The 24,593-nt window shown below is 42.6% G+C and overlaps 2 protein-coding genes across 3 annotated transcripts; one reads left to right on the forward strand and one right to left on the reverse strand.

Annotated features, from left to right (window-relative positions):
* Nucleotides 1–2,547: 2,547 nt before the first annotated feature.
* On the reverse strand, nucleotides 2,548–21,119 carry LOC108942058 (homer protein homolog 2-like). Its single transcript, XM_018765112.2, has 9 exons — nucleotides 20,383–21,119; nucleotides 11,241–11,397; nucleotides 9,051–9,182; nucleotides 8,780–8,872; nucleotides 7,770–7,909; nucleotides 7,163–7,319; nucleotides 6,777–6,887; nucleotides 3,547–3,627; nucleotides 2,548–2,933 (listed from the first exon to the last, which is right to left on the reverse strand). Exons 1-9 carry the CDS (start codon nucleotides 20,385–20,387, stop codon nucleotides 2,745–2,747), a joined length of 1,065 nt encoding a protein of 354 aa, XP_018620628.1. The 5' UTR covers nucleotides 20,388–21,119; the 3' UTR covers nucleotides 2,548–2,744.
* Nucleotides 21,120–21,200: 81 nt separating this feature from the next.
* ramac (RNA guanine-7 methyltransferase activating subunit) lies at nucleotides 21,201–23,058 on the forward strand. 2 transcript variants are annotated; one of them, XM_018765114.2, is made up of 4 exons: nucleotides 21,201–21,550; nucleotides 21,808–21,885; nucleotides 22,126–22,296; nucleotides 22,428–23,058. In XM_018765114.2, exons 2-4 carry the CDS (start codon nucleotides 21,809–21,811, stop codon nucleotides 22,621–22,623), a joined length of 444 nt encoding a protein of 147 aa, XP_018620630.2. In that variant the 5' UTR covers nucleotides 21,201–21,550; nucleotide 21,808; the 3' UTR covers nucleotides 22,624–23,058. The 2 variants fall into 2 exon arrangements, with proteins under 2 accessions (XP_018620630.2, XP_018620629.2); XM_018765113.2 differs by having other exon boundaries at nucleotides 21,426–21,546.
* The last annotated feature ends 1,535 nt before the right edge of the window (nucleotides 23,059–24,593 follow it).

Raw genomic sequence — 24,593 nt, forward strand, 5'->3', positions numbered from 1 at the left:
TAGGCTTCAGCTCACTGCGACCCCGCTCAGGACAAGCGGTCATTGAAATTGATTGGTTGGTTGGTTGGGTTTGCATGCCAAACCACGAACCAACAAACACTCTTGCTTGTTTGTATTTAACCTTGCTTTGCCGTTTCATTGAAGCTCACAAAGTAAGAACACGTGTGCCGTTTTCTGATGCTTTGCCTTGGAAGGCGTACATCTTATGAGTTCTCCAGGTCCACGTGGGTGGTAGTGGGACACCTCGGCAGGATCTCACCGTACTTGTGGGCCGAGCCCTCGGAGTGAAGACAAAAACCCAGCAACGGGGGGTTACTATGGAAACAGGAGGGTTCAGCAGAGGTAGCCCACAGTTACATCTCTGTAACATGCTTTTAATTGTATTCTATCGACTCGCCCCCTCATTACGCCAACACATGGGGGAATGCTTGAAAAGGGGCCGGGATGCCAGAGGAGACGAGTTTCCTCTCTGCAGGATGGCAGATGCAGAGGATGCTGCTGGTGGAAGCTAATGATGGAGGAAACATGCCGATGATCCCTTGTCTCTGCATCTGCAGCAGTGTTTGTCTAGTGAATGGAACGAACAGGTCCAGGGTCCTCAAAATAAGCACTACCTGACCTGGAAAGGTTATCTTACACACCAGAATCTGGGTCACCGCAGACACTGGCTTCTTGTATTTCGTACCGTGAACATGCGTACCCACAGTTCTCCGTATTTTTGCTCCTGCAAGGTGGCAGCTTTAAAGCCCTGGAGGAATTGCATAAATATAGATTTCTACCTTTACTAGAGTGCGTTAGTGACTGTCCAGCAAAAAAAAAAAAAAATTCATAATGTGAAAACATGATCTGTGAAAGTACTTCTGTATAAGATGAAAGTGTGGAAAATGTGTTAAATTGTGTAAAACAGATGCTCAAAAAGTCTTGAAAAATTAAGTGATCTTCATTTCTTCCATTTATACTTTTGCCATCCGGCTGTGCCGGGAAGACAAAAATTGCCATGAGTCACTCAAGGAAAACAGACAAGACATTTTAATGAAACTATACTTTAACAGTTGTTCGTATGGTACAGTACTGCATGAAATCAGAGGTGTGCAGAGGTTCAGGAAGAAAAAGTGTCAAGTACTCTGAATATTATTATAGCTGAGAAAACTGTCACTGAAGTTTGATACATTTAAAGCACATGAATGAAGCAAAGTGTAACAGGGTACTGCACTGAACAGTCCCTTGTGTAGTGTTTAAGCAATGATCTGCTCTCACACAGGACAGCACGTCCAGCGATTATCCCAATTCACTGCGGTCAGCCGTACCCAGGAAGCCGTGATCAACTGGGAGACTGGACCTTTATAGAGAAATCCCTACACCCCATCTTGACAAACTGCACCATCAAAGTATTAAAGCCCAGATTCCCAATGGCGAACACTGTTAGAGGCAGAGGGAAGGCTGGTTCATTGCTGGGGTTCAAGGGCACCAACACAAAGACCACTGAAAAACTACAGTATTTCACATTCCTTGGTTATGGTATGGGGCTCCAGGTTTATTAAAATACAGTACACAGTCACACAGTTCCAGCAGCTAACACTCCCTACTCCCAAAAAAAAAAAACCAAAACTTAAATCACCACAGAGACAGTAATGAGGAGAGTATTGTATATCCCTCTTACAAACTATAATCCAAAGATAATTTTCTTGTCTTTAAGAACTGACAGATTCTGTGCCACCTCGAACAGGGCACCAAGTAGAAAGTCAGGCTCCAGCTGAGCATTTGTATTCCCTTCTCACAGCGTACCGTGCAGTTTTCTCAGTTAGAATTTGTGAAAGGCCTTTTACTTCATGCACATAGAATTTTGCACATTGTGCTTTCAGAGTACGGGAGCATAATCGCAAAGACCTTTCTTTCTACTCTCTATGATGGGCTTTTCCAGACACGACCAGCCCCCTATCATGTTTTCAGAAGCACCAACATGTCCACAGCACCAGTTCTTCACTGAGCTGGAGCTTGTTCTCACCTAAGCCCGTACGCTGCAGTATTGTATAAATACAAATTGTTCCGTAAATGCACACCTACATAGAAGAGTAATATATAAATTATGCAATATTATAAACAAAATTATATAATTTAGACATACTATAATTATGCAGTTTCTGAAAGAATGATCTCCTGAACTAAGCCAGATACTCAAAACGAGGCACTTTGTGACACTGTGCAGCTCGTGTAATGTGCATTATGACTGGGCACCGGCCTGCCTTCATGTTCACCTGAGGTCACCGAGAGCAGACACTGTCTAAAGTTCCATGTGGCCTGGAATGGTTCCATTTCCATCACTCGCACTTCGGCAAGAGGAGAGGCGGACAGTACAAATGGCATTTCACTGTGCGCTCACAGTTATTCCTTTATTGCTTTACAATATCGCCGCACTGTACCTTTCACGTCTGAGTCATCAGGCATTGCGAGACGGCTCACTGTGCGCCTGGCTCATGCTGTATTTCCAAAGAGCTTCTCGGGTATATAAGCCTGAACTTACCACTACGTATGTGCTGACCCCCCCCCCCCCCCAACACCCACCTCTCCTGCTAGAAAAAGTGTCACTGCAGCAGCATTACATCAGACTGCTATCTTTTCAACAGATTTGCAACTGATCATTGTGGTTACAGCTCTCTTATTTCCATGTTTTTGATGGTGACCAACATAGACCTGATGACTCCAAACTATCACATAAAGCACAGTCCCCCCAAAGCCTATCCCCCTCAGTTGTCCATCCCCAGTTTAGACAGTCCCTGGCGGAACTCATGCAACTCGTCCAACTTTCCATCCAGGATATCTGTGAAATTCTTCAGCTCTGCCTTCAATTGGGCTTGCTTCTTGTGACTCTCCTCTACTTCAGCCTGCAAAGTGGCCATCTGATCTTCCAGGTCTTTGCTCTTTGCTTCAGCAATCTATGAGTGATAAAGCACCTTTGGATCAATAGCAATACAGGATAACTGGAAACAGCAGCAACAAAGCTGCCACATTTTAAGCAAGCGCCACAACTGTTTTAAATGTGCTCTAAAAAACTGATTTTGAATGTGGCAGAAAAACAGAGTATGCTGCTTAATAGCCTGTAGAAGCCTTGTGAAGCCCGTTACACTTTGAGCAGCGGGTGGAAGGTTCAGTCAAAGCAGTTCATCAATCAGTATATCCCAAACTCGTATAACTAGCCCAGAGGTGCAATCATTGATGTACACCAGGTTCATGTGTACAATCTCAGCAAGAGCTCCTAGCAACAATGTTCTACCCTTCAATGTGAACACATTAACCACCTTGAAAGTTGCAGGTTCAAACCGCACTTCCAGGAATGATGCAGTAACCATTGTGTAAAGTGTCACATCGGTTTGATCTGTTCATGCTAACCAGCAACACCATGCTGTGATGCTGTGAATACCAAGACACCCTTGTGCAGCAAGGCGTTGGCAGTGATTATGTGATAATAGTGCAGACACTGAAGTACCACGTGCTGGGCTCTGAGAGCACTCATTATCCAAAGTTGGGGGATTTTTCTGGATGTCTTACCTTCAGCTTCTCTGTAATGCTCTCACATTCTTCCATAAGCTTAGGGATGATCTCTGCCTGCTTCCTCAGGTTGGTCAGCTCCTGAAAGGTAAACGGAACCCCCACTGAACTGACCCCATACACTAAACCCTTGTTTCAGAGTTACTCTGTGCTCACATTAAACAGATTACAGTAGAAACAGAAAATTAATTTGTGGCAATATCTGCATAGGGACAACAGTAACCTATTAATCCAATATACCAGGAGGAAAATATATTTAAACAAATATTTTACTTAGTTGATCAGTTGAAGTTCCGTCATTCAAAATTATTCAAATTTATCCATAAATTAAGTTTTATATTTTAAGAAACCAGTTCAGTTTTAGGGGGGCGTGGTGGCGCAGTGGGTTGGACCACTGTCCTGCTCTCTGGTGGGTCTGGGGTTCGAGTCCCGCTTGGGGTGCCTTGCGACGGACTGGCGTCCCGTCCTGGGTGTGTCCCCTCCCCCTCCGGCCTTACGCCCTGTGTTGCCGGGTAGGCTCCGGTTCCCCGCGACCCCGTATGGGACAAGCGGTTCTGAAAGTGTGTGTGTGAGAGTTCAGTTTTAGCATCTTTTTGTTCACAAGCTTAGTTTCTTTGCAAGAACAGCACCTGCTGTATCTACACCATATTAAAAGACTGTGATGTCAGATGTTTAAATCCATTGGAATTTAAGATTTTCACAAGAACAGAGCAAGCTGAACAAGAAGTACAGAGCAGACAAACTTACTGGAAGAGGACAGATTCACTACCTACTGGGGAGGAATTACACCTGCTATGATTTCAGTGGCAGACATAGAGCTGAATGAGGCCCCCCCTTCATCTTCACCAGGTGTGAAAATTTATGCTCACTAATATTCTGGGTGAAATGAAACACCAGGACTGAGTACAAATTGAAGTTAATGAAATATTTGTCTCCACATATGTGTAGACTTGTAGCTGCAATGGCTAAGATGTAAAAGCTCAAAGGATGGAACTGCAAGCCAAAGAGTTGAACTGTTCTTAAATTGCTACCGGACAATAGATGACCTCAGTTGACCCTAAAGCAAGTAAAGTTCAAACTGCTATGGCTAGTGCAAATGTATTCCCCATAATCATGCAGCAGCTATTCAGCAATATAATTTGTTCCATCATTATACCTTCATGAAAAATTAATGAATATTAAAGACACCAAGTGAAGGTCAGGATACCACAATTTACACAGGCAAGTAACTAAATAGTGAGAGTTAACACTTTTTGAATGAACAAAAAAGTAAAAAAAAAAATAAAGTCAAATTAAATTAAACAAATAAATCTGAGAAATCAATTATTTTAAGTGGTGGATGGACCATTACAACAACCTCTGGCCTTAAGGGAGAAAAAAAGTTAGCAAAATGTTCACAACCCCGCACCAATATACTTCCTAATGTCTTTTTCTTAATGCAAAATATGTAAAACAAAAAACCCATCAACTTCCAAGGCAGAGTGAGACACTGATTTCAGAGCCAGCCACAGAGCCAATATTATTATTTTTTTTTTTAGGAAATAAGAGTAATGAGGTGTGCTCATTAATCTGTATGTCCTTTCAAAGAGTGTTCTTTGAATGATGCTCACTGGATGCATGGCTGAATGGCATAAAGCAGTCCAAAAAAAAATGTTTGGTGGGGCCTTTATCACTTCCTGCATGACCATTCTTTGCTCCGTTTTAGTGCATTTCCTAGCTGTTTAGTGACTTCTGACCATGGTGTGTATTTTCTGACAACAGCTCCAAACATGCTGCCAGTCCCCCCACCCCCCCTTTTTTTTAAACCACTTTCTTCAGGACTTCATCTTCGAAGACAACCTTAGCAGGAAAGAAAAATGAATACTCAGGAGAATATTTACAAGCTTTACTTTCATGATGTAGGAAAGTCCTCATTAATCTGAAAACAGAAAAATACATCTGTAGAATGTGAAAACATATAGATACTCTCTGTGAGTCCAGAAAATGTATGTGACATTATTGTCGATGTTATTTATTTTGATTGCACCTTTATTCAAGGCATCTTAATTTAAATTTACATTTATCTTACACTTTTCTGCAAAGTGACTTAGGGTGTTAAGCTACTTACAATTATTTAAATAACCTACATTTATACAGCTGGGCAATTTTACTTGAGCAATTAAGGGTTAGTACCTTTCTCAGGGGTACAACAGCTGGAGGCAGGGATCACAAGTCATTTTACTGTAGTTATAGCAACATTCAGTACAGCAGTACTGACTCTGAAAAACTCAAGAATGATCAAAATACAAGGAAATCTGCCATGTGGCTATAAATAAACCAAATCAAAATTTTGCAAGCAAATACAAATAGATGTATGTGTCAACCACAGATGTTTTAAATCAAGTACAGTTCCTAGCTGGGGGGGGCACGGTTGCGCAGCGGGTTTGGCCAGGGCCTGCTCTGTGGTGGGTCTGGGGTTTGAGTCCTGCTTGGGATGCCTTGCAGCGGACTGGCATGCCGTCCTGGGTGTGTCCCCTCCACCTCCAGCCTTGCGCCCTGTGTTGCCAGGTTAGGCTCTGGCTTGCCACAACCCCGCTGGGGATAAGTGGTTGTAAACATTGTGTGTACACAGTTCCTAGCCACTTTTTCCTAACATACATAAGGGGGGGGGGGGGGATCAATAAAATTACATGCAATTAATTTTGTAATTGTGCAATGCACTTGTTTTTATGTATTTTCAATGTTTTATGATACTGTCAAGTAAATTGTTTTCATTAACAGATGAAAATACTTCATAAGCGCCGAAAATGAACGAGAGCGTAATTACAATAAAGTACTGCATGGACAGAAGTGTAGATGTAGTTGGTGAACTGGCATAAAAATAAATATTATCCACATGCCGTTTCATCCAGGTATGCTTCTGCAAGATGTTGTTACATATAAAATATAAATCAGCTTGTACACTAATATGTTGAAACCTTCAGATATTACTCCGAATCCTTATGCACTTAGACCACTTCCTCTTACCATAAGGCAGACTTGCAGCAGTAAGAAGCCTATCCCAGAACCACAGGGCACTAGGTTACTTATACGATAATCATGAAATTATTCAAAGATAAACAATCCTTTGTATTATAGCAAAGACTAGTTCAAACAGTTGACAGCTGTATTAGATAAGTGCTATCCCTTAAGTGGACTCTGAAGAAATGGGTCTGCTGGATCGGTGACAATGCAGGTCTGATGTCTGTTACCTGCTCTTTCTCTTGAAGATCAGCTTCCAGGCTCTCCACCTGTGCAACCAACTTAGCGTTCCTCTCCTTCTCCTCATCCGCCTCCTTGCACTGTGCCTCTAACTCTGCAATCTAAAGCCACAGAGTGAGAGAGCTGTCAGCAGGACATCCCACCCAACTACCAGGAACTACAGCTCCCTGAATTGTGTGAAGACTAACCAGCTCAGATGGCTGTGAGAAAATTGTTACTTCAACAATATGAAGAGCTGCTTGTACAGTTAATACACACCCAGAAAAGATCACTTTGCTTTAGATTAAATGAGACCTTTGAGAGCTCCTTTCCCAGAAAAACCAAACGTTGTAGAAGGCCTGCCTGCACCCTGCTGATTGTAGGTGAAGGGTCTGACCTTGGCTCTGAGCTGGTCCCCCTCCTCCTTGCTCTCTGCCAGCTGCTGCTTCCATGCTTCCATGTTGGTGGTAGACTCCTGCAGGGCCTCAACCAGACGGGCATTGCTGTCCTTTAGGGTCTGCAGTTCTGTTTCCAACTTTTTGGCATTAGCATTTCTAGAAGAGTGAGAAAAGTGGCACGTTTTGGCAGCAGATGGGACAAGACATCCACAAGACAAAGCGACCTCTACTAATGCTAGAGTCTGTCTTCCTGTTCTGTATGGTGTGCAGTCTGCCACACACCGGAGGCATCCGCTAAAGGAGCCTTGTGTTCTGCGCTGATAAGGACATAATTGTGTTTAAATGTCAATTCTGTAAGAAGGATGGGTGATTATCACATTACTGCTAGTTAGTATCACCTTCCATCTACAGTATCCTGTTCAAGGAAGATGAATGTGTTCTTTGTTTCTGCAGGGAGCCTGATTGTCATTTATCTGAAGAAAGACTGAGAAACAGCTGTAGACAATCTCAGCTCCTGAAAGAGCAGAAGTGCGGACCAAGTACAGTGGGAAGGGCATTGTGCTATGTGTGGGGCTGTGGGTTTTAGAAGCTGGATGGTTGAATTACCCCTCTTCCACAGCCAACCGCAGACGGTCATTCTCACTCTTCAGCAATGGGTCCACAGGACCGACATGAGAGATTTTCTCATCATCTGTGCCATTGATGCTGGAGGCCTGGTTGGAAGAGGGAGTCTCTCGGCCCGATTCCTGAAGAGCACAAGGAAGGAGATATGATGGATTGAATGACAATGGCAGGAGAAAGCCAGTGAATGGGGAAAGGGCACCGTATATCACTGAGTGCACTCTAGACCACGGATGGGGAAATCCTTTTATCAATAGCTACAGCGTCTTTCGGCTAGAAATTAATTTACACCTGAAACGAGATGTACGTCGCTTTGGAGAAAAGCGCCTGCTAAATGAACAAATGTAAACCCCAGGACAGATCAGTTCTTCTCACTTAAGCAAATAAGAGGCATAATAACAAGAAATTAACTGAAGTAATTAAACTTAAGTTTTACCCTAAAGGGCCTCTCAAAGTTGAATTATACCCAAGAACACGGTACACATTTTACATGTGTATGTTGCAAAACTACAGACATAACCAATAATATAGCCAATATATAAACTGTACCAATATGTAGAGATGGTAAATTCAGGACTCCAGACCAGATGGGTTTCACAGAGAGCTATGACACGCAATTATTTTGTAATCTGAAAGTACAAATAAGACAGCTCTGCTCCAGGTAATTTGGTATAACCATATTCATTCTGATACTCAGCAAAGTACTGGAGCAAACCCACATTTAGTATTAGACATCTGAGAGGTGGCTCTACTTACTCCCCACACCTGTTCTACACTCAATCTCACCTATTTTGAGCAGAGCTGAATAAATTTAGCTGACCAGCTTCTGGCAGATAATAAATAATCTTTCACCTCTGACCTCAGAGTAACCATTTTGCAGCTGCTGGACATCTATTGAAAGCTGCAACATTTATCCATTACAGGTAAAAATGTGCTTGGAAGACAAGTTAGCAGAAATTCCTCACAAGTGTGACTCCAACACTTTGACAGTTTACCTGGGAATGATTACTTGAGGTTTCCATCTTTTCCTGAGATCTGTCCCTTGCAAGTTTTGCTGCTTCTTTTACCTCCTGGAATTTTTCTGCAAACTGCATTTTAAATAAAAATCACAACATTTATCAATTTCATCCCTCAAGCGACCTGAAACTAAAAATTCCATAGTTTGAACCAATATTTCAGAGATAAAAATAACATCTTTACATAAGCCAATATTGGGTAAAGTAAGGATGAATGGAGGCGAAACCATCTCCCAAGATTATTGCTAACCTTGGTCAGTTGTTGCTCAGAGGCAAACCCAAGACCGAAGACAGTGTTGGCCCGACTGTCAGCCCACTGGCCAAATTTCTGTGAAGTTTTTGTGAAGGTCATATTGGGCGTGATGGTGCTGTTAATGACCACCTAGCAGGAAGGTATACATAATAGAGGGTTCAGAGAAACAAGAAAACAACACATTTGGTGGTTACAAGTAACACTGTGTCCAACAACTGAAAATATTGACCACGTAGAGGTTCAAGTATAATGAAAATCTTCTGTCCTGTATCCCAGAGAAAAGTGCTTAACCTGATTTCCATCAGATAGACACCAGCTACATAACACATCCAGAGAGAGAGAGTGCAAGTTGTTGCTTAAGTAAAGGCAAAAGAAACCTGAAATATGCAGTGAAAATAAGCATCCATCAACAACGCCATTTGCTTAGTATGTCTCAGGGCAGTACACGAGATGATCAGTTAAAATGTTCAATGAAAATTAACACGGTGGAATTAACGGAACCGAATCAATGGTTACACCACGGTGAATTAATAGTGAACACACATTATGAACAAATCTCATCCCCCACACTATGTGTAACACATGGACTCTGTCAGCAGATAGCGTCTTTTGCAGCCCCATCATGATCATTAAGCCCCGGGGACAGTAAATGGGAACCTCAACCCCAGCTCCTGCTGCCTCCCGTTAGACCAGTAGGAGGTGGAGATGTAAATTACAACAATTAAGACAAAGCACATGACAGTTTAATTAAGATGCATCCTTTGTCTCATGGCATCATGACCAAGTCTGTCTGAACTTCGGACTCAGAGTAGAATGGGGTAATGCCAGCAACCCAGTGCTCCTTTAATGGCATTTTTTTTCTTCAGTGCTGTCATCCTGCAATAAAGGAACTGTTTGCTGTCATTCCTGAAACCCAGGGAGGTCAAGAAGGTGTCCAGATGGTCATTCTTAGCGTTACACAATCCAAGATGATACACAACGGGCATTTTGAAAACTTCTTTCATTCCTCCCTCAAGGAGCATCACAGAAGAACTATGACTTTCATCATGAACATCCTCAGTCTGACTCACTGCATTATTTCCTGTTTTTCCAGTGTCTCTTGGCACAGTCAAGAGAAGGGACCACAGGAAGCTGGAGAAATGTCCTTCACCTGGTAGGGGTATTGCAGACAATGATGGATGGCTAATGCAATTGCACTGCTATTATTTCCTTCTCTGACAGCAAAATGGGGCAAAATGTGAAATACATATTCTCGCTCATAAGGTACAAGACAGAAGGCAGTCATCTTCGTCACAGAGACATCATTATTAGGATATTTCTAGAAGGCTGCAAAAGGAGGCATTTAAAGCACAAACACATACAACAGGAAAAAATAAAGCCATCAGATGCATCTTCAATAGCTAAGAGTGGGCTATTCTTCAACAAAGTGATATAAAATATTTTATTAAATTCAGTTAAAATCCCATATCTTACACTGAGGGGAAATGTACTCTGCAGCGGTGCCATTAGTAACGCAAAAGTGTGTGCGGCTCCGTGGGCAAACACATTCAGGGAGACAGGGCTCCACTAGGAGCCCAGAGGCAGCTCTCAGCGACTGTACTAATCTCATAAAGTAGAGAAACCAGGATTTACACTGAAATGAACCTTCTGGAGGAAAAAAGCATCCTCCGCTTGTACCACAGGGGATGATGCTGAACAACTCCAGCCTGAGTGGAGGGGTCCTACAGTGCTGAGAGCAGAGCGCTGATGATGGCATCTCTCAACACCCACACACGGACTCACAGGAAAAGTTCAATGTTACCCGACCGCCACGGCTAAGCATTTCAGTGAAGGCACGTTGAAAGAGAGCGCCCCAAACCAATTCCAGAATGTCCTCTCTAACCATATAAATCACTTAATTAACACTTGTGTGCTTATATATTGATATGTTTGCCACCGGATCTCAAACCACAGCTACTAAAACCAAATACTGCATTGAGAGGCATTCCCAGATCCTTATCGTTTTGTTTTCTTCTGTTGAAAATCAGACGACAACCCCAACGTTGTGGCATCAGGAGTTAAAAGACCATTTGCTGCCTTTTTCTCCAGCAGCTCTGCTCCAGGCTTTGCTGTCGGCACTCCGAGCAACTGCCTGAATTCACCCCACCGCCCCGACGCTGTTCACACTTTCCAGGTCATGGCTCTCACCTTGGACCCGTCCACGCTGATGACGCGGTAACTGTTCCGCGTGCTGTCGTAAAAGTAGGAGACTGTGACAGCCTGCTTGCTGGCAGGGACCCAGTTCTTCTTGGTGTTGGGGTCAATCTGGAAGACATGAGCCCTGGTGGTGAAGATAGGCTGTTCCCTGGAGGGAATGGGAGAGCAGAGATGAGGCTATGAGTATGTGGGACAGTGACAAATGGAAAGAAAGGAAACAAACAAAACATTGTTTTAATTCAACATTCCATTTATAGGAATGCACCGGAAAGAGCAATAATTTGTGCTACAACGGTAATGATCATCGTCGCAGGCTACAGAGTCATTACAGCATGCAGGCTCTGTTAAATTTACACTCTGAATCATTATCCAGCATTTTGCCTGCAGTGTGCTGTCTATTTCCAAGTGTATCATATGACGCTACGGCTCCAGTTTCCAACCACCACCTCAACCGAGGGCTAATGTAACACCACCTATAATCTCACATAGCAACAGCTACTTATTTATTTTTTTGAGTGGAGAGTCCTAAAGCTAGCACAGCAGTTCAAAGCACCCTGCGGCGAAGGCAAGGATGACAAGTTTCCTCCTTTGGGTATGAAGTTAAATGAGATGAGTGGCTAGGTGGTTCATACAGGTGTTCACCTTCCATCACGTCTTGTCGCCTACATTCTTCTGCACACTGGAAACAGAACAAGGCTGTGTGTCAATGGGACTGTGTAAAGCAGGGACTGCATCTTTTTTCAGGACTGCAGCACAACTGCAGTGAGGTAATTGCGCATAGCCTGTTCTACATTCCAGCACAAGCGTGATGGACATCTTTGCACAGCCCGCCCCAGATTCCAGTGCCACCAGACAGGCTTGGAACAGGTTTGTCATTTGAATCATCTGGACCTTGGCTGGACCACAGAGAGGACAGACCCACACCTCCCAGATGATGCAGGACAACTGGAGAGCAGGACAGTCTTCCTCACAACCACCTCCTGACCTCTGAACATAGTGTAGCCTCTTGGGTCACTACTGAAAGCTTGCAAACCCAACTCTGCAGTGTGTGGTGCCAGAAGTTGAATGCTGCCCCCCACTTGCCAGCACAGACCGTGTGAGGTTTAAAGCGTGCCCCTCTGAACGGTACTTGGACTTTACATCGTTGTGCTAATATGGGAAGTGAGTAGCACTCCAATAAATATGTTCTATGCAACATTTTCAGCAGATATTAAACATAAGATGAGAGTCACTGATACCGTTTCTAGACTTGTCTGTTATTGGCAAGTCTCCTTTATAATAATAGTTACGTTACATTTACTTAAGCAGTGCGTATCCGGCTTCGTTTCTTTCACTTCCAAAAAAAATTACAAGGTCAGGTCTATATGAAAGTTTGAAAATTCTACAAACATTATTGTTTTTTAGAAATTATTTTCTTCGAAATCACTTTCACTGCACTTTCAGAAAAAGCTTGCAGCGCATGCATACTGGTGGAACAGTGAGCTGGATCGAAGTGGATGTTCAACTACTTTTCCTGATGGGGTGTTGATGGATTAGCTCAGACATTTCACTTCCTCAGCACATCACACAAGGGCTGGGGGGTGGGGTGTGTTGGCCCCTCCCGTCTCCAAGTCAGCAGAAACCCCAGGTGCGCGGGAGCCAAGTTCTCCACACAACCAGTCTCACATGTGCCACTGAAGAGATCAGCATGTGACAAAAAAAGACGCAGCGGGGTTCCACTGGTCTTTATTCGGTGAAGAAGCCCTCTTTCCACAGCCTCTCAATGCAATCTTTGTGAATGTGACACTTCTTCCTGCTCTCCCACTGTTATGGCCATTCTGGCGGACTGGAAATACACATTAACTTAAAGCTTGCTTACGAAGTACTGATCTGCTTCCCCTTTCATTTTAAGTATACAGTATGGAAAAGAGCTTGAATATTTAAAGACCTGTTATAAGATGGGAAAGCTTTGCCTCTCCCTGGATTATGAACCTAAAAATAAATATAGACAACCACACAAACAAATTCTTAATGAATACACTACACTGATTATGACTGAGATTATTCTGCTTTTTAAATTCCCTTCTGGCATGGAAATGCCATGACTTCCAATACAGATCATCTCTTATGTTTCCAATAAAGCAGAAGACCCAGTTGCTAATTCCAACTGACCTTCCCACTGGCTCATGTTCTGGATCAGTTGCTCGGGCCGTGAGGTGACGGAGAGGTCATTCCGTGACTTTTTACTTTCACCAGACAGTAGCAGATGCACAGAAACAGGATTCTTGATTAATTAATGTAGATGGGCGTATATCTACACTGCCATTACTGTCCTCTCAGTACAGTTTCTCCAAGGAAAACAGACATGCAAAAGCGGAACACCTTGAATTGTTTTTTGGAGGCTTACAGTTACCTACAGGTAGGTAAGCTGCTTTAACAAATTCAAGAAAACACCAGACAGATTTATTTTGTGTGTCCCCTCCTTTTATCCCCCCCCCCCAGAAGTGGAGGTACTTCATGCTGCCAGCTCAGATTTATTCACAGGAATCCCTGACACTGCCTGTGGCATGTAAGCATGTGGAGGCCTTTCACTGCGAATAGAATCACTGAAGGAATACATGAATGGCACAACACACACATTCCCTGTGTGGGTTTCCCGGGGGGGAAGCACAAGGCAGATGATAATTCAAAAACTCAGGTACACCTGACTACACGTGCCTCACAGCAGAACTGCTCAGCTGTGCGAAGGGGAAGAGTTTGCATTACCCTCCAAAAAAAAGCACACCTTAAAACGTACTCTCAGCTGCTGCTTCTCATTTAGATGTGTCCCTAAATTTCCCCCATAGACATGGGGGAAAACCTCAGCTTAGTAGTCCATTAGTACTTGGTAGTAATGAGATGAGGCCAAAGTGGTTTGATGTTAAACACATAATCCTCAAAATCGGCTGAAAATTCTTTCAAGCCAAAAGAATGCATTTGAACAGAAATGTGAGGCGAAAAGCCTTCCAATGGAAAGAATCAAAAATCCCAGAGGTGCCACACTCAATAAAAGTACTTCCTTCAGGTACATAGATCTTTTAAATGTCTAAGAGAAAAAGATGTAACCACAGAACAACCTGTGCTTTTTTCCCCAGGTATAAGACCAGTATGTTTGAAAGAGAGAAATAAAACTGCATACCAGAAGAAAATTTTTGTAACTTCCTTAACTAATGATATTATCTTATACCAGGAAACAGCTGATTTCAATTTAAAATAGTGTGTATACACATACTTAAAGTTTAAAAAAAAAAAAAAAAAAAAAAAGTAAGAGGGCAACTGTCCAGCGGGATGCTGCATTCTATGCAAGCCTGAGAAATAAAATTCCTCAAACCGGTTGTTCCTCTTCTGCTCGAGAGCAAGCACAGCAGGAAGGAAGGACTGGCATGGTATTTACTGCACATGCTAAACACGGGCTTATGCGAGCCCTGTCAGCATCCACTCGCACAGCAAAGCACGAAGGCACTGAAACGCCGCTACACTAAAGTCTTTGGCTTAGAGTCACTCCACAGCTGCAGCACATCGAGGGTGCCGACACAGAAGCGGGAGGTAACTGGAGCAAAACCGCGACAGCAATGAGGGGAAGGCTAATATGGCTGAGCGTATGGGAGCCACATTCAAAGGGATCTGTTAAATTACACTGCAAACAATGCTGAGTTGCACTGATACTCAGGGACAAGAGATGTGTTTTCCTCTGTATTACACACCCAGATTGCAATGCAGGGAAAGAACCGCGCGGCACTGGGGGTATCGGTATTGGTCCTGCCCTCCCAAGGAAATACTGGGACATTCAAGCTCTTTCCATCTGCCCGTTCCACGAGACACCATGGTTCATCTGCGGGCCATTCATGGATGAGAGGTTAGGAGTCTCCAATGCCCAAACTTTTATAATACCAAGGATGTGTTGATGATAAAATTGAGTGTACAACACAGCTGCACTAGTGTGCATGTACTGTGAATGATCCATTTCCTCGGTGAGTGCTAAATTGATTGGCATTAACCAGAAGCCAATCAGGTCCAGCACTTGAGTTAAATTAGCTCTGACAGATGTGAAGCCCTGTACTCCTGGCAAGAGCTGTACCTCCTGGCTCATTGGTTCCTCCTCATGGACTGCAATTAAAACATCTTTTGGTTTGCTCACTTTCGTAGAGTTGGTCACCCATCGATCACGTCCAGCTTTGTCATGTCTTCAGCTGGAGCCAGGGTAATCTGCAGTCTGTCTGGTTTAGAAAATCCAGCTTGCAGACTGAAATAAATGTGTAGATGGTTATTCCACATGGCAGATGATTTGATAGGTGTAACTGCAGTGTCCTTATGAGGACCTGAAACTGATCCCTTCATTTCACAAGCTCAAAACATTGCTCCACTCCACCATCATATAAGACATGAAGAATGTTCAACTGCAGGTCAAGACAACATTACATAACAACCCAGAATTCCTGCATAAACAACTGTGACTTGGGCTATCATTTCCTTTTGAGGAACATTCCTGAAATGTTTGACACCAGCGCACAAAGACATGCCACAGAACCTGTTCTCACAGATGGAACTTGCTTGTCCATCCCATCCCCTACCTGGTAGAGGCACGCTGGTGGTGTAGACGCCAAGCGCGGGCAACCGAGCCAGCGGGAATGGCACCCGCGGAGCCTGCCAACGCGCAGGAGGTGAGAAGCAACTCAGCGGTTCCCACCGAACGCAAGGTAGAACCGCCAGCTGAAGCATACCTCTGCCCTTGCTTTCAGCTACATAATTTTTCTGTTTTGTTACGAGTGCGAGTAGGGAGAGACTATATGCAGCCAGGTAAAAACTACAGTGAGAAAGCCTAGGAGCCAAACTCTTACAAAGCAACTTTATCAAGGTGTGTAACGCTGCACTCATTTCTGAAAGCCTTCCGAGTATAAGAATATCTGTCCGCATGAATGATCACAGTGCCTATTGTCTGGTAGTCTCGAAAGAATGTAACCAGGAACTACTGCAAAATGTGGGCCACTTATTGTATGTCCTAGCATATCTTTTCAAAACTACAGTGGCAGTGCTGAAAAATATATGTGTATTTTAAACTTTTCTTCTGAGAGGAAAAAAGTATTCTGGAACAATACAGAGAAAATGCATTACATTACATCAGGTGCTAAGAATAATGTGGACCACAGTGGCTGAAATTGATTTCATCCTCACACAACATTCCTGAAACAACAAAAATCTCCAAAACAGAAATTAAAGGACAACACCTCATTTGGAGTTATATGCAAATTAGTATGTTCTCAACTTTGCACAGGTTGATGAATTCATACCTGTTTAGCACACTGAACAATGCTGCACCTGTTTTGTAGCTGTAGACTAATGCTCACAGTCAGAGTAACATTTTTGCAACATTAACCCAAATTAGGATGTTTTAAGTTAGACAGCGTGAGAAGGCCAAACAGCAACTATTAATTGTTTCCGGTGCTCTGAAGATGCTGCTGCGACAAATTCTAACATGTGACTGTGAGAAATACTACAATACAAAGAGATACAACTAACCACATATAAGAATCGTTATCTTGATGCCAAAACAACAAGAGCAATTCAGAAATGAGACTGCATTTACTATGAAAACTTGGTCAACAGAAGAGAGCCCTGTGAAACTGTAGGGGGATCACACCCATCTCTTTCCATATCTGCTCTGCATTTAAAATAAACCACTGATACAAAGTTATGCAAAGGACAACACTGGCTATGAAAGCAAATGTAATCCTGAGCCTTGGTCTCGTTTTCGTTTTGTCTCAAAATAATGTGTACGTGGTAAATGCTGCTTATGGTGCCAGCAATTCTCCGTGTTCTCCTAGTTGGAGGGAATCCTGGGATTGTGGCTGAAACAGTCTAACTGTGCAAGGGCTCGTGCTGCGAGGTCAAACACATGAGGACTGCAAAGTGTTTACACTTCAGTGTCAGGTTTGCTGATGTTGTGTAATACATAAAAATATGAACATCCAGCATAGCTGAATAATACTGAAAAAAAATTAAAGAAATATCTCTAGATACAGGCACTCGAGTAAGTGCCAACAGTAAGGTTTCGTTTTTACATGCCATATCTGTTGGCACTAGAACCACGCAGAGGGGTCAGTTTAGCTCGAGCAATGGGATTGTTCTGACCACATGAAGTTCAGAAGAGGGGAAACACTTCAGTCCTCGCTGCATAATTTACACCAAGAGTGGAGGTGCCTGCAGTGCCGCAGAAACTAGCAGCAGATGGCCTTAGTTTTCTCCATCTGGTCTCGATGTCTTCAGTCCGCATCAGTCTATTTCCCTCCATCAGGAGTCTTCAAGTAATAATGTTTTGTCGCAACCCAGCATTTCACCGTCCGTCACAGGGCCAGGCCATTCTGCCCCGATTCCCTGGCCTGCAATGACGTCACCTCTCATCAGTAGGCCTTCAGCTAAGCTCAGGGTTCTCCAGCCCAGGATGAGAATCAGACACATGGCAGCGAATGAATGAAAGGAGGATTCCCGGAGCTTCATATCACTAGTCTGCCTTGTCTTTGTAAAGCCCATCTCCTCCTCTCTGCAACTCACTATAAACAGAGAGCAGCTCGGATAAAAACTCCTATGGCTCGGCGGAAGGACACGCTCCTACCTCAGTGCAAGATTAAAAAACACTTTCTTCCCTCCTTTTTAAAACAGCGGGATGAATATCCTGGCAGTGGGTGAGGAAAACGTAGGCGACGGAAACAAAGAAGTGTTTTTTTTTTTTTTTTTTTATTAAATAAAAACACCAAGATGTGGAGTGTAAGTAAACCTTGTGTCAGACCAATAATTTTTTTTTTCCATGTCACTGATCCCCTGGTGATGCTTCTCAAATCAAGGCTGAGGAGTATATAAGGCAGCAACAATTTTCACAGATTTTTGATGTCAAAATTAGTAAGCTGCAAGAGAGCCATTAAGCAGGTTGCATGGGAACAAGTTCTGAACCACAGAGTTAATCCGTAACCTTGTTAAGGATGCACATATTCTGGAGAGCCAAAAAGTAAGAGAAAATATTGAAAATCAATATCCCAAATCACACTACAGCTACTCTCACTCGATGACAATACAGTGACTGATGTGCAGATTAACAACATAAATCAGACATGACAGAAGGACATACATCTCATTTATTCAAAAATGTTTTCTTAAATATACCTGTTAACGTGGCATACAGAAGTAGCAAAGACATGTAAATATGGCAGAAACCAAAAAGGAAATTCCAGTTGAAATGCTTTTACTGTTGCCACTAGACCTGAATTTCTAGTAATTTACTGGAGTTTCTTAATAAGATGGAACATAACTGCGATTTTCAGTTGCCGACGTCTCCCATCATCATTAACTGGTTGTTCTGAACCTCATCGGTCTGGTTTTGTGACTGCTTTCAGAGGTTAAATCAAGAAAGGTCACTCTTATCAATAACTTGGACTTCCTCCAATTTGGATCCCAGCTCTGATTATTGTTTTTTTGCTACTTTATAAGGGATATAGATCAGGCTGACACATCTCATTAAAGCCAGATCAGTGTTTAGGTAAATGACTGCATATGGGTTAGGCCAGTACACCAGTTTCACACAGAAATCCTGCTTTAGATGGAGGAGATAATAACAAGAACAACAACAAACAGGATTCACCCTACAGCAACAAAAACAAAAAACCCAACAGAAGTTGGAAGTTAAATCGATGTTCAGGTTTTGATGCATTCACCCCAGGTACACAAACACTTGCAGATATTTTTATCACTTAAAACATGACCGAATCCACACGTCTCAGTCAACCTATAGATAACTGACAGCTGCCTCATTTGTCCAAAACATCACAAAGGTGTGATATACATCATATCACATTTTCTTGATGTGTGTATATATATATATATATATATATATATATATATATATATATATATATATATACACACACACACACACACACACACACACACACACAGCTATTATTTGCTTTTTGCCTTCAGTCTCACCAAAATACATGTGTTATGTCTGAAAGAGAGCTGTGACACTATGGGTGTACAGTCACATGGTACAGTATGTCCATCCAAAAAGTGATGTGTGCCTCTTCGCCATTCATTCATGAAAAATACGAGAAGTGACCAGGGCCTTCAGCCAAGTGCAAATCTAAGACATCTGACAATTGATGCCCAGTGCTTTTTTTTTTTTTAAAAAAAAAAAAAGATCACAGGGGTCTTGCCAATATACATGTAGCAATGTGGACATTTAGCAAACAGTTGTGTCTAGACTTTATAGGCGTGTTGAATGATGTCCATACAGTTCTGCATGTCATCCAAACACAAAACCATAAAGTTCTCTTTGCTCTGAGGTTTCGCTTACCCTCCTGTCCCGTACCGTACCACACCCCATTCAGGAACACCTCACTCGCCGATCTTACATACACTTGAAATCCATACGCATGTTATGCATGGAATCTTTAGCTTTCAAAGTGGCCTTTGTGCTGTGTTATTCAACTAATATTTCACCAGCAGCTTATGATTTACGACCACGTCGGATGATAACTGAGAAAGACTGAAGCCAGGCTGTTTGTCAGTGACAGGTCTGCAACCCGCAGGCTTCTTCCTTGACCTTGGGCTCAGGATGGATCCTCAGCAGTCTTGTTGGAACAGAGTATGGCTTGCAGGTTCATCTCAACTTCACACACTCCAATGAGCAGCTCACAAAACAGCAAGAAGAGCTGAAGAAAACACATCTCATTTGCATATCTGGGGGGGGGGGAGCTGTACGGGCGAAAACTACATCAAGCACTGTAATGTAGGTGTAAACTGCATACTGTTCAAGAGCAGGGCATGTGTGATACAAAATAAATTTACATTTAAAGTGCACTTTAACAAGCCAGGTGAGGGGCAGTTGATAGCTGCTGGTGAGGATTGCTGTCTTTGGAGCCAAAGCCAAAGGTTGCAGGTGAATCCCAGCTAGTAGTACCCGAGGTACTTACCCTAACTGCTCCAGTGAAAATTAACCCAGCTGTAAATGGGTAAATAATTGCAGATATAACATAAGTCGCTGGAGGAAAAGTAAGCCGCGCGTCAGGTAATAAAAAATGTACAGAATTCTCGCTGAAACTAGGAGAAACTATTGATTTTTACTCACCCCATTTTCACGGAGTTTTGAAAGAAGCCGCTAGAGTCCAGACCGGAATGTGCGGTGAACTTGGTTATGTGTAGAAAATGAAAAAGAAATTAATCCAGCGGGCTTTAGTTTCCCCGCAGGTCCATCGCGGTCCGCGCGCTGCCAGCGGTGGGAGTCCCGGTGTGAACGCGAGACTGATTCACGCGGTCCAGCGCGAGCCCTCACTCACGTCATTACAAAAAAAAAAAAAAAGTCCATGAAGTTGAAGAGAAAATAAATAAAACAACGTCCCCTCCTCGTCGGTGTTTTATGCGTGACACGCAGAGAAACCCGAAGCTCTCTGGAAACGCGATGTGCGTCTCAGCACCGACGCGCCGATCTCCCCGTCACGAGCCTCGAGCGCGAGTGAAGCGCGCGGCCACAGCAGCGACGCCGCGCGAGTCCCACCTGCTCGTCACGGGAGCCTCCCACGCGCTGCTCCGCCTCGGGGGGCCTCGACCCCAACTGTTGTGAATGGGTTTTGGTTACTTTTTTCCTCAAGGGTGCCGTGCAACATCCCTTGTTGCTTAATTATTCTGGACGGAAGTGATCCGTTTAGTTTACCTAACATTATCTCGACAACCTACCTACTACATTACACTATCATTTACAGAATCGAAAAATGTGGTACAGTAAGCTACAAGTCTGTGGTTACGTCCTGGAACATTTCAGCTGCGCGCATGAAGACCTACACCGACTAATTAATCTTTCAGTGAATTAAATTATTTACTCAAATTTGCTGAAATGCACATGTTACATGCTAATTGAGTATGTAAATTAATTTTTATTTGAAAATCGTTAGAACGCGTGAAAAAGGCATAAGTCAGAGAGCGTACGACGATATCCGCAAGTTTGTAATAGCGATTTTAATCGTATATTCAAAGAAATTAAAAATATTTAAATATGATTTCTAAGAACTGTACCGTTTAAATGTGAAATCCAAACTTTCTATGCAGAATAAAACTACCCACGCAGTAAAATGATATCCGGAACGTTTATCTAACAGCTCTGGGGGTTTAGGGGACGGGATTCGTTGTTACACCACGCAACACTGAGACGCTGCTCTATTTTAGCAGGAGGACGAACGTAGTGGTTGTGCTGTAGCGTAACTTTTTTGGATTCTTAACAGAAGACGATAACAGCTGAGTAAGTAAGTTAATGTATATATTTAATGGAATTGTTTTTATTATTATGTCGTACGCTGAGGGTGGACTAAGCCTGGTAGTGGTTTTGATTGATTCCTCTGCTGAATTAGCTACTAGCTTCAGCTAGTAGCAGAGCAAACAAAGCTAAGCTAGCTGTGTGTGCGGTGGGCCTGCGAGGCGAGGCGAGGCTCAAGTGTTTTAAGTTCTCTCTCTCTCACACACACACACAAGCTAAAGCTTCTGGTTTTGTTTGTGCATGTAGAATGTCGGGTGGTGTCCAGTCTGCGTCTGCTTGTGAGGAGCAGTTTTCCTCCCGACTGAAAGCCGAACATGACGACAGGTTGGCCTCTTCCTCTCCTCACCTACGTCACGTGTAACTGTCCACCAGTCCAAGTTTACTCCTTACCTCAGACCTACCAATACATAAAATATTTTTTTCCTATAGTATGGGCTAGTTCTAATTTGTTTACAGAAGTTGTCAAGCTGACTGTTCTGACATTGCAATAACTATGCCACCTGTTTAGCTTCATGCACCTCATAAATGAGATACTTATAGTTGTAATGTTGTTGTGGATTTCAGGAAACCCAGTTTCCCTGAATCGGTGCTGAATTACGAGGAACAGTTTGCACACAGATTCACAACTGCAGATGACACCTATCAGGAGTACCTCAAGCGTGAGTCGGACCCTCCGCCCATGGTGGAAGAGTGGAGGGGTCGCGGAGCGGGCAGTGCACGTGGCCGAGACAATCGGTATATTTCTTCCATACTGAATGCTTTAAGGATTCTTATATTCATTAATGCTTCTTAAAACTCATTACTGTTGTAACTTGTTGTGTAGGGTTAAAACCAATACATGTGTAATAAATATATCTTGTTTTCAGGTACCATGAATACCGTTCATACAGAGGCCATGATCGAAGCAGGGGCTGGTCTGGGGATCAGTGGGGGTCCCGGCAATGGCATGATAGACACCGGGCTCAGGGTTCTGGGCAATACCAGTCTCAGTCCAGGTACCAAAACTCTTACAACCAGGGCCACAGCTCATACAGTCAGCGGAAACCAAACAGCCAGTACTGAGGACTTTCATGTGTCGTTGTTATACTGACAGAATTTATGAAATGTTTATCTTTGGTATGTTTGGGGTTGTTAGCAAGAAAATGGATGAAATTTTTTTTTTTTTTTTCTCCCCCCCTCTTCAAATTGTTCCTTATTTGTGCTGTATGAATACATCAATGTGTAGAAGGCCACTGATGGGTTCAGGAATGTTTTTTTAAATCTGTGTACTGCACTGTTGCCGGATTACTCTGCTCTGTCAGTAGTGTGGTCTGTGTGGGGCAGCTTTATTAAAGTGTGTATGTACACCTTCAAACACTGGACAGCTTATAGTGGCCTTTAAAGGTTAAGCTTTGCTTTTTAATTTATTTTTTTATGTAATTGGCTCTTGATTAAATGCATGTACTGTAACAAACCAGGACATATGAATCTTGGCATATGTACTATGAAAATATACATATTTGTGTATTGTGTGTGTGTGTGTGTGTCTGTCTGTTCTCCACAGTATAAGGGTTGTCAGTGAGGCTTCATGATATCAATTTTTAATTAACTTTGTACTTCCCACCCTATTTTTATTTGAAATTTAGCAGGCCTAAAGGAAACATCTGTCATGTTGTTGCCCTCTTTGTTGCTGTGCACTCTGTGAATGTGAAAATAAAGTTTATATTTTTAGATCAAATCCAGGTCTAAACTTTTTCAGTGTGCAGATATGGAATTAATTTTGAACAAGAGGAAGAGAAGATCTTGTCACTGGAGATGAAATCTATAGCACTCCTATGTTGCAAGTAAGACAGCAATAACAGCCTTATTAAACATACCACAAACAGCAAAGCCTTAAGAATGGCTTGTTGGAAATATTATTGAGCAATCTGATCCCGTGCTGGCTTCTGAAGCAGTGGGATGTTTCTTTTAAACACAAACCAGTCCTGCCCCAAGTTCACTGAGATATTAAAAAGAGACCAATTACACATAATTTTGATCTGAAGGATATATATTGTTCTAGAGATGTACAGTATTTTTTTCCTCATGCATTGACTATTTAGCTTGTGTGACCTTTGAAAAATGTTTTGCAGATGATCTGTGCTTTATAACACAAGGATGAACCTATTAAGAGCACATTACTGCAAAGTTTACAACAGGGTGGTTTTTTCCCATTATAAATACACTCACCCTTTGCCTAAAGAGGTTAATTTGTTCAGTGAAATCACTTTGTGAGGCTAATTCCTGTTGTGAATCACCCTGATTTAACAGAAAAATATAAGCTCCCATATAAAAAGTCACCTAAAATTAAAATCCCAAAATAAAACATTGATATGCATGGTAAGACAGATTTTACATTAGTGATAAAAAATTATTGAATTTCATAACTTATCCAGATAATACCAATGCCTTGAATTGTGTGGTAAAGTGAGTGATATTTAGACCATCAGGTTCACCTTTTCAGCTCAGAACTCATGAGTATCAGTGCTGACTTCACTTTTCTGTGGTGCTCTCTTCCTTATCTTTTCTTGATCTCTCTTCTCGTGCTGAGGATACACCTTCCACAGTTCATCACCACCAATTTAAATTTCTGTGCTTTGTTTTTAAAAGTTGTATAAATACTAGAAAAAGCTAAACCAGTACTTGAAATAACCTGCTGCTTTTCACCATGTTCAGTGTGCTTATTGATTTCTATGGTGTTAACATTTTTTCTTTCTAGTTTCTCCTCTGCCTTTACATCCTATTTGGAAATGTTAATTTTGCTCACAGATTTTTCATGACAAAATCACACAGTCTCTGGTCATGTTTTTCACTGCACACATGCAGGTGCTGTATAATAATTGACACTAGATGATCATTTGATTGAGAGATCAAGGCTTTGTGATAGTGTGCTTCCTCACTAGTACAAATTACAAGCATACTAATGAAAGCATAATTCTAGGACATTTAAGTTGTATGTTATTTACCTTGAAGTGCAGACAACAACTGTACATCAACTCAGAGCCAGAGGTTTT

The sequence above is a fragment of the Scleropages formosus genome, chromosome 7 (genome assembly GCF_900964775.1).
Source record: "Scleropages formosus chromosome 7, fSclFor1.1, whole genome shotgun sequence".
NCBI lineage: Eukaryota > Metazoa > Chordata > Actinopteri > Osteoglossiformes > Osteoglossidae > Scleropages > Scleropages formosus.